Consider the following 18,168-nt stretch of genomic DNA (forward strand, 5'->3'; position numbering starts at 1 on the left):
TAATAATTATTGCCTTCAAGACTTGTGCAAGTCTACATCAGGGTCATCGCAGAACGAGCGCCTCCGCTGGGGAACAAGCAAATAAGTGATGCTGCAGTAGGCATTAAGTGCAGACCCATTTAACACATTCTTTCAAAACATGACAGTAATTGTATCATTTGTCTCTCAAACTAAAACACATGTCAAAAATCTTTCTTTTCCCTTCAAATTGTATGTAATAAATCTTCGATATGTTCCACCGACAGGGGTGAGGCCGACCAGACAAGTTCGCGGATTCAGAACAGGTAATATGTGAAGAAATACCTGGATTTATCAAGCCATAATTATGAATAACAGTTACTGTATGAGTCTTTGAAAACTATCTTGTAATTCTTATATCCTTAGTTGCTATAACTACGCTTTGCTTTAAAACTATGGACGTGATTTTTTGCAAATAATTTGTTTTTCTTTTTATCGTTTAATGAACAGCTTTACCTTTCATAACTAACTGATAGTGATTCATAAATACATTCTTATAATATAGTCGAAATTGCACAACGAACTCTTTTTTATACTGAATTTTTAATTCCAGTAAAATATATATTTTAGATCTACCTCATGTATATTGTTGGTGTCTTTTGCTGGAGAGTTAAGGAAATAGAAATGTGAAACATCATGACGGCTTAATTACCCCTGATGTTTATTCAATTGACTTGAAGTTATATTATTGATAATTACCTCTGGAGAATTATGTTAATCTAATTTTCGTGAAGCTAAATCATTGATAATTACCGCTGGGAAATGATGTTAATTCAGTTGACATGAAGTTATATTACTGATAATTACCGCTGGAGAATGATGTTTATTCAGTTGACTTGAAGTTATATTATTGATAATTACTTCTGGAGAATGATGTTAATTCAATTTTACATGAAGTTATATCATTGATAATTACCGCTGGAGAATGATGTTAATTCTATTGATATGAAGTTATACCATTGATAATTACCGCTGGGAAATTATATAAAGCCGTTGACGTGAAGTTAAATTATTGATAATTACTTCTGGAGATTAATTATGTTATAATTCAATGCATTTGAAATAATAAATAAAAACAAAGAAGTGAAATGTTTGATAAGTCCAATGAATTACACTTACGAACGAAACGATGAAACAAATTTTCAAAAAAACAAGGAGAAGTGAAATGTAAGGAAAAAAGCGAAAAGACCTTAATCAGCAAGGAGGAAGTAAACGGTTAACGATGAAGAGAACTATTCAGCACAAAACGGTGAAAATAGTTTTTGGAAAGGAACAATGAAGTAAAATGATAATTTGCAATGTTGAAATTAAATGTTAAATACGCAGCGATAAAACTTTTGAAAATGAGAAATGCTTTATTTTGTTTCTAAAGGACTGATGAATTCAGATTAAAATGTTTGTATGAGAAAAGGTGTAACATCCTTCACAAGCACTACTGATACAATGTTTATGCAGTATTGTCGGCCAAAATGCATTGATGAAGCCAAACTTAATACGAAGCGGTAACGTAAATGTTTCAAAACCAACGGTGAAGAAAAATGTTATAATAAGTATCGGCGAATTTGTATTTTCCAACTAAATTATGATGCAAAATAATTTAATAACCTTTAGCGAAGTAATATTTAGAAATTGTGAAATAACTGGGTGAGAAGCACCCTTGGATTATTATAACTGCACAATAAACACTTACTAACAGAAAATGTTGATGCACGGTGTTTAAGTGTCCCATTTGACTTCAGTAATAATGAACTTATAAGCATATGTTGAGGAGTTAAGATTGGGTATTATTAAAATATCTTCATATCTTATTTTACATAAACTTAAATGTGATTTACAAGTATTTATGAATAGTGTTGGAATGTGTCGATCAATCTATACTTTATGACAACTAGGGTATCTGATAGATGTTGTAGAAGCATTCAGTATGAAGGACATGGGCCCATATACAAACAAAAATCTACAAATGTTGGTAGCGACAATAAACATAATGTTAAACAATGTTTATTAATTTTAATTTTCATACGCATGATAAATAAACAGGCATAGTGATTTTATTTGTTATGTATCATTTGAGGCAATTATGTTTTTAAATGTATGCATATTTACATTAGTTATAGATGTCTTTGGTAGATATTTACATCTAATATTACCAAAAGTAACACATATAAGAAAAATGTTATTCAACCACCATACCTCGATCACATAAAGGGTAGTTTCTCATGCATAGAGCGTGTTTTGCCACCTATCTTCCTTATTCCTTCCTCTGAACTTGAGTAAATATTTCCAAGCTTTACTTCGCTAATTGCATACAGATACTTTTTCTGGTTCCAACAAACTTTTATATTCCTTATAAAGAGTATATCTTGAACAGTTATTAATAATAGTAGCTATCCAATTTTGATTAAACACATCAATAGCGCAATCTTTCAACATACTTATTAAACTTCTTCATATATCTCCAACCGATTTTCTCTGTGTAGATGTGTACATTAAAGTGAATATAATTTTCATTTTTTCACATTTGTTAGATTAAATATTACATATTTAAAAATAAAAGGTTTCCGTGTAAATCATCTACAGTTTCCATTACGCTGTTATAGGCTAGGTGAGACAGTTAAGCTTTTCTTCTTTCTTAATAGACGTGGAATAAATACTGAAAATATATTCGTGGCTAAGTGTATTTTATTCCAAGAAAATATTAGTTCGCTGCCGAAAAGTTACATAATTATACTCTGAAACAGAAGTATTTCCCGTCACAAAATTATTCTCTATTTATTTTGTTCAAGCATATTTAATAAATAGGATGCGAGTTATAATTACGTAGGTACTGAGGGGGGTCGATCTCAGTCTTTCGTAGACTTTACACGGGTGTATACACCTATATTTTGAACAAAACACCATGAACCAAAACGGGTACACGGGACGCAGTTGTCTCCCTTACCTCGTTCTTGCAAATCTTTCGTCGCGAATTTCAAAGGATTACGTCTGAAGGATTTTATTTCAGATGGGTAAATCTTAAGTAAAGCAGGTTGCATCCTTTAAGCGAATAACGTTGCCTACCAATAATGCAAGTCCTCTAAGGTAGTAGCGCTGACGCGTTATGACACGGCGAATAGAGAAATATTGGCTGTCCGAATGTGAAATATTTATGTGCAGATGGGCTACTATTGGGATACTATAACGTGTCTATTAACACAGTCTGACACACAATACAGTCTCAGTATCTACCCTGTCTGACATCCTTATTTGTTCTTTAAAACTGTGTATTTATTTATGTAACGTGTTGATAAATACTTGACTTTGTACTATATTCAAAATTAAAAAGTCTTTTTATTGGAATGGTACATTCATGAATAATGTTAAACAATACAATAAATGTACGTTTAACTTATGTCTTGTTATTGCCCTGAACCATTATGCATCAAAAATCCGATTTTGAATCCAGGAATAGTTAACACATTTTTCTTTGACATTTTAACTATAGGCTGAGTGGAATAATCATGTGTACGTGCATATACAACCTGAGCGTGGCTCATAAATAAGTAAAGATCTCCACATCTATATATGGAATGTTAATTAGCGGCAAACGAGAGCGTGACTTTACCCATTAAGTCAGGTATGGGAAGACTCAGGTTCCCGGGTTTGCCTCGCTATAACGCAAAACACTTCATTTCAAAGCTACATCAAGGGCGATCTCGTCAATCTCCGTCGAAAACTGTACCATTTAATAATTCTAATTTACTTTTATTCTGATCGTTTCATGTGAATACTAAAATTGTTTGGTTACGATTTGCTTTTATTTATCAGACCTTAAATGATAGATATTATGGACTAAAGCATGGAACCTACTTCTCCACCTGTACACCATAATATATAGGGGATATTTCCAGCAGAGTCTAGTAATTGTGTGACAATGTCATTTGGAAACGGTTTTCAGCTAAATAAATATCTCTGGTAAATATATTCGTATTGCGTATGGTTCGGCGATATATATCGCCCTGTCCGTGTACCAGCATACTATATTATGACGTCACAACACAAGGCACGCTTCTATGCGGCTTTGAAAATAGTACATGGTTTTTTTTAAATGTAAGCTTAATAAAGCAACTCATCTGTGAAATTGAAACCAAAATGCACATATACGTCCTTTTCTGATCTGGAAGAGTTCATAGAAAAGGGAGAGACTATTAAATATTTGGCTTAGAAATTTATAAACGTTTTGTTACGAAATATCTCCTTCGTTTAATAATATTTACTTTTGCAATAATTTGTCAAACTATCCCCACTGTAACCACCTAAATGCTACTTGTACACACATATGACACAGCATAGCCACCTATATTCCACTGTAACCACCTACACAATATATTCCAGTGTAGCCATATGTATCCCACTGTCACACTCACTGTCATCAAGCCGAACGTGTGAATTTTACTGATGTCAGTGTATTGATATTCCACTTAGGAAAGGATCGTAAATGCGTCACTTTGTCCAAATATGTTGTGTTTTGTGAATAAACTAAGTTTACTTATATTCCACTGTAACAACCTATATTCCACTGTAACAACCTGTACTCGTTGTAACACCTATATTCCACTGTAACTGCCTCTATTCCACTGCAACCATCTATACTCGTTGTATCACCTATATTCCACTGTAACAACCTATACTCGTTGTAACACCTATATTCCACTGTAACCGCCTATATTCTACTGTAACTACCTATATTCCTCTGTAACCATCTATAGTCGCTGTAACACCTATATTCCAATGTAACCACTTATAATCCACGGTAACCATCTATTTACCACTGTAACCGCCTATATTCCACTGTAACCATCTATTTACCACTGTAACCGCCTATATTCCACTGTAACAATCTATTTACCACTGTAACCGCCTATATTCTACTGTATTCGATGCTCCGGTCAGTAAGGGGAGTACCAGCGCGTTGAATGTTTATTAGTCGCGGCACGCAGACCTCGCTACGGCAGTTACAACTAGTCACGACACGGGCACAGACCTGCTTAGAATGCTAATTCCGATCTTGCTTACTGATAATAAATAAATGGTGAAACTTTGAATACACGTTGTGTTCAAACAGAACTGATTTAAATTCCTGTCATTCTTGTTTTGCTATCTACAAAACCGCGTTTCTACAATGATATTCTACTTGATTTCCTCGGAAACAATACAAGACCAACTGGAGCGAGGAGATCAAACACGTGAATATGCATATGTAGGCCATGTATTTAAGCAACAAACTCAATTTTTCTTAGTAAAATCACCTAATAAAAAATTGATTTAATTAAAATAATATTAACAAATAGTTTTGTTGGTAAAACCTGAAACAGAGAATGCGCTCGGTATTTACAAAACTGCTATATTTTCATGTTTGTAGTCTTTGGCTTCATAGAGTATTTGAAGATTATTTTTTGTGCTACTTATAAGAATACAGCGGAGCGTGCGAGTGGGCAGGATATGATTGTGACGTGTATACGAGTCTGTAATTAGTTCATTAGATCACGTATTTAAATCTTTTCCGCATGCGGCGCACAGCAGTCCATCTGGCGCAATGCGGAGAAATCACGAGCTTGTGGCGACTGAGACCGCCTCCCGCCTGTGTTGTCATGATCACGGAAACATCACGCTACCCTGTGTCCCCCGTCGCGAGGGTCGCCTCCCCATCGATCCCGACCCTCGGACCCGCCCTATGTATTACCCAGCGTCTGGGGGAAATATGGAGGGTCCCACGTCTGACTAGGTCACATGGAACACTGGCTGGCTATCGACTTTTCCCTGCGTGTTCAGACAATACCGTCTTGTTTGACATGATGTGATTTAGCTAGCTGTCATCAGATTGTTTATTGTTATCTGTTTCTAAAGAAAATGGTTCTGCTTGACGAGCTAATTGATGTAGCAGTAGCTGTGGGGGACAATAGTAGATCTAGTTCGTCCGAACAGGATCGTGCTTGGCGTGTTTTATTGAGGCGGGCTAGTCTCATTAAGTCGAAATCATATATAGAAAATACACTTTAGCAGAAACTGGATATGGCTCACACAGTTATGAAGGAATTTGAGTCGAATAGTCGACTAACTGTACATGTATTATGCATGACTCAGGATCGATTTTTCTTAAAACGTGTAAACCTAAGAGAGTTATGCCGTGATGGTGCCGACAGTCCCAGTCCATTATACATACAGAGCCTCTAGCACACCCACTTGGCTGTAAAAATGTGTTTATTTTCAAAATCAACATAACTTGAAATATTCCAACTAAACTCGGTTTCCTGGTTAATTCGTAACACTGGGGTTTCGTGTTTCATCTTGAAGCATTCTAAGTGTTGGGCTATTTATTATAAATCTGATTCCTCGTGTACGAGAAGGAAGACCCACTTACTTGGGGATATCCGCGCTCCCACCCCCCACCCCCACTTAAGGCCCCTCCCCCCATACACCAGTATCCGCTGTGTAATTGGCGCTACAGGAACAACATCCATCCCTCGGCTTCACAAATAGTGGTGTCATATAATGTCTCCTGTTGGAGATGTACATATCAATATCTAAATCTTGCGGGGTTTTGATATTAATTCCGTAGTTCAAATTTCAGGATTGCGTATTTCCATTCCGTCGCCATGAAAACAACTCAGCGTTGTTGGGGGTTCAAATCAAAGCCCTCTTTTGAGAAATCTTGTCAGTATATTTCACCACAATTCCAATCTCATTTTTACAATTTACAGTTTCCACAAATTTGTTTCGTTAGCCCAAGTTAATATGTTGATTCATAGATTTAACACTATTAATTATTTCGCGTTATCAAATAATCGCCTTGATTACAGTAGATTACTTGGGTCTTGCACCTGGCCCTCTGTTGTTGACGGGTATCTCACAGATCAGGCTGTTGTGATAGCCCACCTGTGACCAACGGAGCGTACACTCCTTCTCACCTGTGGTTGACACACCTGACAGCGATCGCTCAATTAATTAGTCGTGTGATGGCTTCCCCCCAAACGTGATGATCGGGGGAAACTGAACACACCTGCACTTCAATAGGGAATGATGACCCAAGCGTGATTACAAGACAAGCGTTCTAATGGCTTATATCGGACGAGGTTTTAACGCGTCCATATCTATTGTATGGAACGCCTCGCGTTCACATTCGTATTAAAATGAGCTTATGGTTTGAGTGATTATTAAATACCCTAGGATATTTAACATCCCCAATATCACAGAACGTGTGGTATTGAATACATTATAAATATAAATTCCCCCGTTGAGTAATTATTCGTCATCCCGGGGTATCCCACGTGCAGGTACATCCAGTACGTGTTGCCACTGTGGTGACATCACTCAGGGAAATAATTTCTTTTAGAAATGGGTTAATTTGAATTTGTATGAACTGACTGGAATCGTTGAGTGACGTCACCACTGAGCTCGCCATGGAGGAAATAGAACACACGGGCACTGATTTTCCATATTTTGTATTGTGAAAGATCCATGTAACGTATATACAGCGTCCAACAGTGGGTAACAATTATCAAATAACAAAACTCAACAACAGTATCTTACAAAAGGTACAAAAGTCTTCGATAAAGTCTATCACGACACAGCATCGTTGGGAACGTCATAATCTCCTGGCGCGTTTATCCGCGTGGTTCCTGTCGTGAGGTGGTGGTAGTCAGAGTGTCACTTAGTCCGGTACGGGACCGGTAACGGCGGATGCCGTCTCGTCCACTGCTCAGACAGTGAGAGACAGGGGTCATCCTTGCCACAGTTGCCGTGGATGTCCCAGCTGATGATCCACGAGATGGCCGCATCGGCCTCACATCTCAAGCAGACCGTTGGGAAGGGCCGGCTGCACGTGCGAGTATAGCCTTTCCTTCCGTGTGTGTGTGTGTGGAGGAACGCTCGAGCGTCGCTCGGTCTGTCAGGATCGCCTGTCATCAGGGATGATACACAGAGACTTCTGAAATAAAGGAATAAATAATTATAAACACTGACTAGTTACAAAACCATGCATGGTAATGGACAGATTTGTCTGTCTATATCGAGAAGAAATGAGCTTGTTGTTTACACGAGAGATTATTTGTGTTATTGTATCTGGTAATAATCTGGCTAGTTAGCCCACTGACAGCACCCTAACACCTGTTTCCTCGCCGAGAGACACTCCCACAACTAGCGGCGCCAGTCAGTCGCCGCAACGGCCTGCCAAATATTTCAACTATCCCGCAGCCCTCTCTGCTTGTGCAGCTGGGCAGACCGACCGACTCTCTCCAACTCGCTTTGTTTCGGACTAAGCATGTATCGCTCAGATGTACTTACCATTTAATTTGTCCTTCGAGATCCAAAGTGACCGCTTGATGTTTATTTGGATGGGGGTCGGAGATCGCACATGCCGGCCGAAGCTGCTGCCTCCATTAGGACATCGCAAGCAGGCTGAAAACGAGGCCAAATAATCCATAAGATGCTAGTTATCAACATAAAATAATAATGAAGTAAGCTAGAAGCCATTTTCTTGCCCTGATTTTCATGAAAAACGGTCGGGTTTCCGAGATAAAGTCGCAAGTCGATGAGATTTATGAAATCAATGTTGTATAAGACTCTACATGAGAAAACAAATCGAAAGCCAGCCCGTGTATTCACTGATTGATCGATAAATTCAGCGAGCATATCAATTTACTGGCTTGTTTAAAATGTAATAACTGAATATTAATATCAATAATAAAGCTGAATCGGCTTGACACATGGCATAGGATAGGATACAAACAGTATCAGTATTGATAGCGGTGATCAACAATCAAAATAGAATATAGATAGTTACCTCAATTTGGGCGTTGAGGTCCGATTTCTCTGCCAGGGGGGAGCGGCAGACGCTGGCGAGGGGTGGGGGAATAGACGCCATAGCGGGGTGTTTCTCCAGGGTGATTTCCAGGTCTAGGATGTAGTCGATCACATGTTGGAGAAGCGCTACCTTGGAAATCCTCTTGTGTTGAGGCACGGAGGGCACTAGTTCCTTCAGTTTGTGGAAACACGCCGACATTTCGGAATCCTCAATCCTTGGTTTGGTAATTTTAATGTCCTTGACACCGAAGTCAGCGCGGACACAGGTTTCAACAACAGCCTTCATAATGTAGGTGGGTTGGTAGGTAGTAACTCGAGGTAAGTAATAGTAGATCAAGAGAGGAGAAGCACGTCCGAATACTACGAGCTCAGTTGAGTGTATGGCTGAAGGGGGTTGGACAGCCTTATATACACCACCGAGTTCTATACAGCCATCCACTGCAACAACACTGACAGCTAAGCTCCGCCCTCCCAGCTGACCAATCAACCGCAGCTTGGGTTGGTTTCAAAAGCCCCGTCAGGTTTTAACCAATCAGAACGTGGGACTGCATAAGCTTATCAATTCAAGCCACGCCTCCTCCAATTTTTTCCCAGGCCCAACTTTCAACACACAAGCGAAGTATCAGCGTTTAAAATGTCTCCTTTTTTCATCTATTGACATAGAAATATTTTTGGGAAAGTTGAATTATATATTTGGAAGGTTACGACTATTTTTCCATGTAGAGAAGTAGAGTCGAGAATAAACTCCCCTTGTCAGTCGCGGCGAGAGGTGGCAGGTGATTAATAGCTCTACGCTCTACAATCAGCGGCGGCGAAGCGCGACAGACTGGCGCCAGCTCTGTGACGTCACCCATTCACTGTGTGTATATTTGCTATCGTAGACGGCGCCAGCCAGGCGGTCGCTGTAGCTACCACGCTGTCAATCAACACAAACATCAAAGAGGCCGCCCTCCCATGGCTGATAAATTGCATTAAAATCCGTCACCTTCGCCCTGTAGATGGTTCACAGCCGCACACCTGCGAATCTGCATATATTCATGTGTGCTTTCGAGTGTCTCGCTCTAGACTTGAGGCGCCGGGGAGCTGCAGAGATTAGCAAAAATAAATAAGTGTTGTGTTGTGGTATTCTGACTGCCGGCTTGTTCCCTCGATGTCCGGCCACATTGCGGTATGTGACACTAAATATTGCAGCCCAGCTGCCCCGACCATTAGGCAGGCCGTGTTTAATCAGAAAGCATCATGTTCACACTAGTAAAGAAACAAAGGCCCCACACTGGATGAACCGCGTACGGCTCAGCCCGGCACAGAAGCACACATCCACAGTCTCGAGCACTGGTTTCAGGGACACACAATATTTATTATCGCTACATCAAAGTAAAACTTCAATTTTTAATTTCGAAGATAAATACGCGAGTTGTAGTATAGCGATACTTATGTCCGTCTTTATTTGGGTGTGTGTTCATAACATATCTACCACGATCGTGATCATTGAGAGATATCCAGCTAGTGTTTCCCAATTGCAAGTTCACCGTGTCAGTTTTTGCAGATGGTAACTTGGCGCACATGTCATTTGTATATATTGTTGTGGAGCTTGCTGTATCTCCTGACTCCATCTTTCGCAGATTTGTGGGAGGCTCTGTGTGAGAGGTGTCGATAACAGGCGAGCCGCGGGGTGGCGACAGAGTTATCGCTCCTGGCTCCAACCTCGCGTGAGACTCTACCAGTTTTGGCATCAGATCTTGTTTGTTAGTATTCAATGTCAGTCTTCTTGCAAGATAAGCGAACACTCATCCACTGTCTGCATGGGGTATGGATCCCGGGGGTGGGGGGGATGGACTGCGCCACCTGTCGGGCACCTGTTTTCCTTCATCATCCATCCTTGGCAGTGCCTGCGCCACATCGCAGAGATGCACCCGACCCCTTACACTCCACCCCTGGTACACCAGCAGAGAGTTTGACCCACAATGACATGACAGCCATTTGTAACCGTCCAAGAATTGTTCCATCTACACAAACTAACTTTCAAGGAGTTACGTATCCAGTCCAAGAAATTAGTTTCCAAAACTTCAGAATCCAATAACCCCCGTGTCCTTTTGGAACAAACGCGTTAAACCGTCCGTCCATCACGTGAGATTTCATTATCGGCGTGTCATCGGGTAGTTTCAACAATATTTCAGCAAGACAATCTCATGCAATATTCCAGCACCATTTGACAGTCGTTGATTAATCTTGTATGTAGTTTCCCAATATCCTAGCAGATGTCGGCTGATTAGAGAGCCTTGTCTCCCTACCCCGTCCACCAGATGGGCAGGGCCGTTCTGAGATGGGAGAGAAATTAGCCGATTCCCAGCGGTTTGGTAGCAGCAGCAGCAGCACAGGTGTGGGTATCCTCCATCTGTCCGCTCTCAGGGACAAAGGGCAACGCCAGCTGAGAAGTCATATTTCAGCCTTTTCCCACACGATGAGGAAATGGCCCACACGGCAACGTACTGTAGGCCTCTGCTGACCTGCCTGTCCGATGGTCCGGTTGTCCGGACTTTCCATGTACATCCATATTAAAGATATTTCCTTTGTATCGGACCTGTTCCAGAGCCAGGAAGTATGTGGCTTCCTTGGCCGAGTGGTCGCGTGGCTAAGTGTGGCCAAGCCGCGCGGCGCGTGCACTATGTATAGAATATCGGGGAGGGAGGGTCTAGGCGACAGTGCTCTATTGTTAAGGCTGATAACTTGATTACGGTGAATAAACAGTGGCGCGTGCCGCTACGATCAATGTGTGCCGACAGCCAATCAGAGAGCGGAACGTCACTGGACAGGTAGCCGTACTGGGCTATTTTTAGATTACAAGCTTCGCTTGTCACTTTTCGTCGGCCCAACTCAAACAAAATGAGTGATGTTTTACTCCAACTCAAACCGCCGTTACTACCAAGATGCGTGGGAACACCAGCGCTGGCTTCTGGTAGCCGCAGAGTGTTGATACAGTTCAATTGATAATTGTTAATGATTGTTTTTACAAATACCAAACCTTGAGGACTTGCATAGCCTTGTTCAGTTTGTGCATTGAGAGCCTCTTGAAGTTGGGTTTAACAGGATATTATAGAAATCAAATCTTAGTAGATATGAGATTATATTACACAATTGTACTCCTGTAGTGTATAGTGTATATTGTACCCTGTTGCTCATAGTTTATATTGTCTTATGTTTATTATATATTTTGTCGTCTGTTGTTTATAGTTTATATTGTCTTCTGTTGTATATAGTTTTTTAAGTGTCCCCTGTTTATAGTGCATCATGTTGGGTATAGTTTATATTGTATCCCCTTTTTGTGTATTATATATTTTATCATGTTGTGTAGAGCTGATAGTGTCTTCTTGTTTTCGTCGACTTCTTCTAGAGCAGGGCGGTCAGGTAACCTTGTGGTTAAAGCCTTCGTTCCTCACAACGAAGACCCGGGTTCGATTCCCGACATGGGTACAATGTGGGAAGCCCATTTCTGGTGTCCCCCGCCGTGATATTGCTGGAATATTGCTAAAAGCGGCGTAAAACCATACTCACTCACTCTTCTTGAGCAATAATGTCGCTCGAGTCAGTATTCGCCTGTCAGAGTGTAGAGCTGACAGTGTCTTCTTGTTTTCGTCGACTTCTTCTAGAGCAGGGCGGTCAGGTAACCTTGTGGTTAAAGCCTTCGTTCCTCACAACGAAGACCCGGGTTCGATTCCCGACATGGGTACAATGTGGGAAGCCCATTTCTGGTGTCCCCCGCCGTGATATTGCTGGAATATTGCTAAAAGCGGCGTAAAACCATACTCACTCACTCTTCTTGAGCAATAATGTCGCTCGAGTCAGTATTCGCCTGTCAGAGTGGAGTAGACTCTTTATGAAAGGGGACCTATGTCTTACCTTGGAAGTCCTGTTTTCATGTGAAATTTTATTTTTCGAAAGTCCCCTTTATATTTCTTTTGAAGGTTTCATTTAGGATTGGAATGAGAAGTTCACTACCGGTGCCATAAAAAAAAAAGTTACCTGCGAGTGTATCTGACATGTGTGCTTATTTCATGTCGACCCGTGAAGATCCGGGGAAGAAAATTGGGCTTCAGCAACCCATGCTTGCCGTAAGAGGCGACTGTGCTTGTATAAGGCGACTATTGGGGTCGGGTTGTCAGTCTGGTCGACTTGGTTGATGCATGTCATCGTATCCCAATTTCGTGGATTGATGCTCAAGATGTCAATCACGGTTTTGTCTGGTCCAGACTCGATTATTTACAGACCGCCGTCATATAGCTTGAATATTGCTGAGTGCGGCGTTAAACAACAAACAAACAAAACATTCACATGTGTCGTTCCCTTTGGTAAATGATAAAAAAGGGTATTATCTCACAGATGACTGACACGTTAATCCAAAACTTTATTCATGTAAAATAAAATCCAACTAAAAAATGGTATCCAACATATAACATGAAACAGAAGTGTGACATTTCTGTATATGAATACGGGAGTAATGCTCTTTTCAGAGATAACTTTTTTGTTTTGAAACTTAAACAATCTGATTTCCATTCCGTACAGGGGACTGTTGACAAAGCCCTGCCCCACACCCTCCTCCCCTGGGAGGTACGACCTGCCCTCGAGATCAACTTTCAATGCGCTCTTCAGATGTCGGGCACCTGCTCTCAAAGCCATCCTCTGACCACTGGTCACTTCAAATACCTGTACAGGTGTGCGTTACGATCTCACCGCTACAGGTGCTCAAATTCCAATCAAGCCTAATAATAAAAGCCAGCTACAACTCAACAGGTGGAGGCCAGTTACGGATGCCGATGTCAACTTTGATGTCGGGCTAAATAATGTGACAGTAATCCCGAGTTGGGGCGACCATTTGTTGTGGTGGTAGGAGTAACATGTATAGTTGCTAGGTTTGTCCTGTTGCTGCCATTTATCCCCGATGTCAGTGCAGGTGTGTCGATTGTGAGGCGGTACATCAGTGTCTCCAGACTGGAAATATACCCCAGCACATTAAACCACTGGGAGAGGAATGTTGAGTGGTCGCCTTGAAAAATAGGATGTCAAAGGTCAATGATCATAAGTCAACTATAACTGTATCTAACTAAAGTCATTCTGTAAACGGTTGTCTGTGTCACAGGAACTGATCTTGTTATTACCCCTCAGATAAATGTTCTTGAAACCATACACTACTTAATTGCATGACTTAATTATTCCATAACTTGTGCTCGCATGTGTAACTTGTCATTAGTACAACCTAGTTTCCAACCCCAACTAGAAACCTGCAATGTCTTTGTAGCTTATCCTTTTGCTTGTGATAACCTGCAGCTGTAGCTTCTATTACGAAGACAATATTCATATGTTTAGCACTAAAACCATTTGCCTGATGACACTATAAATGCCGAAACCGTTGGTGACATTAAGAGATTATCCAAACAGAATAAAAATATCAATTTGTATGTTGATCTATATTTTGGAAGTAGATTTTTGTCAGATGGTACATTCTGGCCTCAAAGTTGGTTGTTGTCATCTAACGGACCATTTCTGATAATGCAGCTTGGTTTTTTTTAGACAAAAAAAACCTTAAAAGTGTATCACACTATTTCTTTGTCTGTCTCGTTTACAATGACGTTCAAACATGACTCATTCTTCTACTCTGAAGGAAGTGATTTTAACACTTAATCATACTGTAATTTTAGAAAAACTAGAACTTAGACAATAACATGAAATCAGTACTTTTGTATATACTTCATTTCAAAATGTTCAAACTACCCCCACTCATGGCACGAAGCTGTTGTTCATGACCACTTGCTTCGTAAATAATATTTACTTTATCATCCCGTGTTATTTTCTTATATTGCCTCCATGAATAAAACTTGTACTGGAGAGGTATTGATATAAGCCTTATTGGCTTGTTCATAGAATAAAAATATATTTAGATTAAAACAATTATCATGTGCAGTGTTCAAATTTCAGCCACGTAAGATCTAACTGCTGATTTCGACCATAAGGGATATAGTATAATAAATATTGTTCGGTAATTCAGAATTGACAGATGCATTTATTGCCCATGATTATTTTACCCAAACAAATCGCTCTAGTAGCTTTTTAATGTTACATGGATATAAAACAATTACGTTATGTATGCATTATGTTTGATGCATGTTGATAAACATGAAACTACGTGTCTGCCCGAACACATCTCCGTGAACATTATATAGTACATAATATGATAACGGAAGGAAAATAACAAAGTTCGACACAATGTTTTACATAATGCTATAACTTCTACTGTAAAACTTGTTCAAATTTTCATTGTAAAATCTAAAAGATTTAAAATTTAAATATGTGTCTTCAATACGATTACATCAATCAAATAGTTGTTTGTATTTGTGACATGCTGGTATGTGGAGGTATAGGTACACCAGCATATATGTGTATACGTATTTGTGTATTGATGCACCGATTTGGTTATCTACTGACATATGTATGTGTGTATTTGTGTGTGACTTGTATATTCACGTCGTAACAGTTGCAACAGTAGGTACAATTAATCTAAATTTACAATTTTATGTACATTACTCTTATTAATTGTTAAATGTCCTTTGTAGGAAGAGGTATTCAAATAGGCGTTGCCTGTTCACCAATCCCATTTCTTTCTCTTTTTTTTTGGGGGGGGGGGGGGGGGGAATAAATATTATTGAAATCATACCCATAATACATGACACATAGAATCTTGGATTTTTAAAGTAAACTGATTACCATTTAATAACAGGCGTATAGTCACTACACATACTCTCCTCGTAAAGGAAAAACGTAATTTGACCGCAACAGGTATGTTTAATTATGAAAGCGTCTTGTTCTCTTAAGTAGAGATGAATCTATTTATTCGAGCTGCCCCAGGTGTGGCAGGGTTATACAGAACAACGTGGATGTTGTTTCAAGAGCTATTAAATATGCCCTGCTATAATTGACGGTGCTGTTTCCTGGTCGAGCCACGTCCTCTTCACTGAATACTATAATATAACTATCACTCCCGTAGGGGAAATGGCCGAGCCTTCTAGGCATCAAACACGTCTTGATGTTCCCAAAATACTTGTGAAGTACCTGTCATCAGCAGTGCAAGCACCTGTTGTGTAATCCCGTCATTAACCAGCACGTCTGGCGTGTTCCTTCACCCTACTGTATCCTGCAATGTGTTACTTCAGTTTTAAGTTACATCCATCCATCCATCCATACATACATACATACATACATACATACATACATACATACATACATACATACATACATACATACATACACACACACACACACACACACACACACACACACACACACACACACACACACACACACACACACACACACACACACACACACACACACACACACACACACACACACACACACACACACACACACACACACACACACACACACACACACACACACACACACACACATACATACATACATACATACATACATACATACATACATACGTATGCTTTCAACAACTTATTGAAAAATAAAGTTGTTATTTGGAGGAACCCTTCTTATTCACAATAAACTGATGATGAAACGATGTAAGAAAACACTAAAACTATCTGTTTGGTAGTGCAGATTTCACGTTACTCGAATAAACTAATAAAGTTTGTAAATAGGGAAATTAGATCGTTTAAGACGCAATATCATATTGTTGAAACCCATCCAGATCAATACAACTGAATCTTTCATAATTATCTTATCAAAACAGGTGATTCAGCTAGTGACCATGTTATTCAATGACATGTGTGTGGTTTTATGTATATAAAGTGAATATTGTTAAAAACAATATGTGTAGATGCTCCTTCGTTTTCCCGTTAACCTATGTCCGTGCGTTCCACTTTCCTGGCTGGGTGTCGTATATACACAATATAGTGATCTAATCTGAAAGCTTTAATGACATTTTTATTCTTTTGGTAATTTACTTTTTGGCCGGTAAAGTGACATCTCATTGCTATCTACTAATCTAATGTTGCTAAGGTTGACAGCATCAAATCTGTTATCGGACTTTAATCATGACACCTTTACAACTGAATATTTTCAAATTAAACATATCAACAAGAGTAAAGAGAAAATACAAGTCCAAACAACACTGGCGTCGCCGGCGGCTTATCCGTATTGCCATGTCGCTGTACAAACTAATCGTCGCGAACCCTCACAACCAGCCCGGCAAATCCCGTGTCTTATTGTCGACACTCAGACAGTTACGTGAAAAATCAAACTGCGTCGCCGGACTGGCGGGCCGGAGCTTAGCGGCGATTGTTGAGGTGGGATAGGGGCCACCTACCTATTGTCAGCGTATGTGTATCGCTACCCAGGTGGGGGTACTGATTCCCTTGGCGCCAGGGTGTCTGGGGGTGCCTGATCAAGCGCGTCAACAATCAGCCTCGGCTTTTTTAGGCGACACCGCCACTTTGCACGTGTTTGTGTTTATTGTTTAGGGTAGGTATTCGTTGTCCTGCTTCCAATCAGGGGGAGGTGCAAGAGTCGGGGAATTATCTTTAATTACTGTGGGAAAGTGATAGCTCGCTTTGCCGGAACGTACAGCCGTCTATGTAATTGCTGATCTAACATGGCAGAAACTGTGCATGTTGCAATTAGAAAGCTGAGGGGTTAAATTAGAAGCACTTGTTGATTCGTGGGAAGTTTAATTAATACAAGGTCTCAGGAAATGGTGTATTACCTCTCCTTGACGGAGATGGGTTGTTTATGCAGTAATTACGGATGCTCTTGAAGTCATTGTCACGGGTTTAATTGACTTTAATAGCAAATTGCTAACATTGTTTTGGGAATACAAACTAGACCTGCAAAAAGGAAATTAATCATCTTACAAACCGCTCACACTATCAACACACGATTAATTTGCATTGTTTGACTGTTTTCTTAAGTACTGTTATAACGAATACTCGACAGCATACCTATCCAAATTATCAACACAATGGAGTAAAACTTTCTGATGTAGAACAACTTCTTCATACATACTATTTTCAACTTATTAAAACCATGTTATCTTTCGGCATGTTGCCTCTGTAATTATCTAATGTTTTGTTTGTTTTTTAATCTAACAATTTATACCATAGTTGCATATATTGCAGATTGTTAGATCATATAAATTTATGTTTATACATATCTCATATTTTGTTAGTTTTACTTGTAAATACTCTCTAAATGTTACATTGTGTTTATGTTAAATTATTATATTTATGTTTACAAAATGGCCTCTGTTCCGTAATGGAATGTTTCTTGCAACTATTTATATATTATTTT

General features: G+C 39.7%; 1 protein-coding gene across 1 annotated transcript; it reads right to left on the reverse strand.

Annotated features, from left to right (window-relative positions):
* Nucleotides 1-7,483: 7,483 nt before the first annotated feature.
* Nucleotides 7,484-11,479, reverse strand: LOC139479890 (DNA-binding protein inhibitor ID-4-like). The gene is made up of 3 exons (XM_071262810.1): nt 8,840-11,479; nt 8,341-8,454; nt 7,484-7,984 (listed from the first exon to the last, which is right to left on the reverse strand). The coding sequence occupies exons 1-2, from the start codon at nt 9,143-9,145 to the stop codon at nt 8,383-8,385; spliced, it is 378 nt and encodes a 125-aa protein (XP_071118911.1). The 5' UTR covers nt 9,146-11,479; the 3' UTR covers nt 7,484-7,984; nt 8,341-8,382.
* Nucleotides 11,480-18,168: the final 6,689 nt, after the last annotated feature.

This window comes from Haliotis cracherodii, unplaced genomic scaffold (assembly GCF_022045235.1).
Source record: "Haliotis cracherodii isolate W230 unplaced genomic scaffold, xgHalCrac1.p SCAF_4, whole genome shotgun sequence".
Classification (NCBI taxonomy): domain Eukaryota; kingdom Metazoa; phylum Mollusca; class Gastropoda; order Lepetellida; family Haliotidae; genus Haliotis; species Haliotis cracherodii.

Excerpts from the sequence above, each read along its gene's own strand:
- LOC139479890 (XM_071262810.1), bottom strand. The coding sequence starts at position 9,145 with ATGAAGGCTGTTGTTGAAACCTGTGTCCGCGCTGACTTCGGTGTCAAG. Across the intron at positions 8,455-8,839 it reads ACCTCAACGCCCAAATTGAG|CCTGCTTGCGATGTCCTAAT; the intron begins GTAACTATCTAT and ends CCTCGTTTTCAG.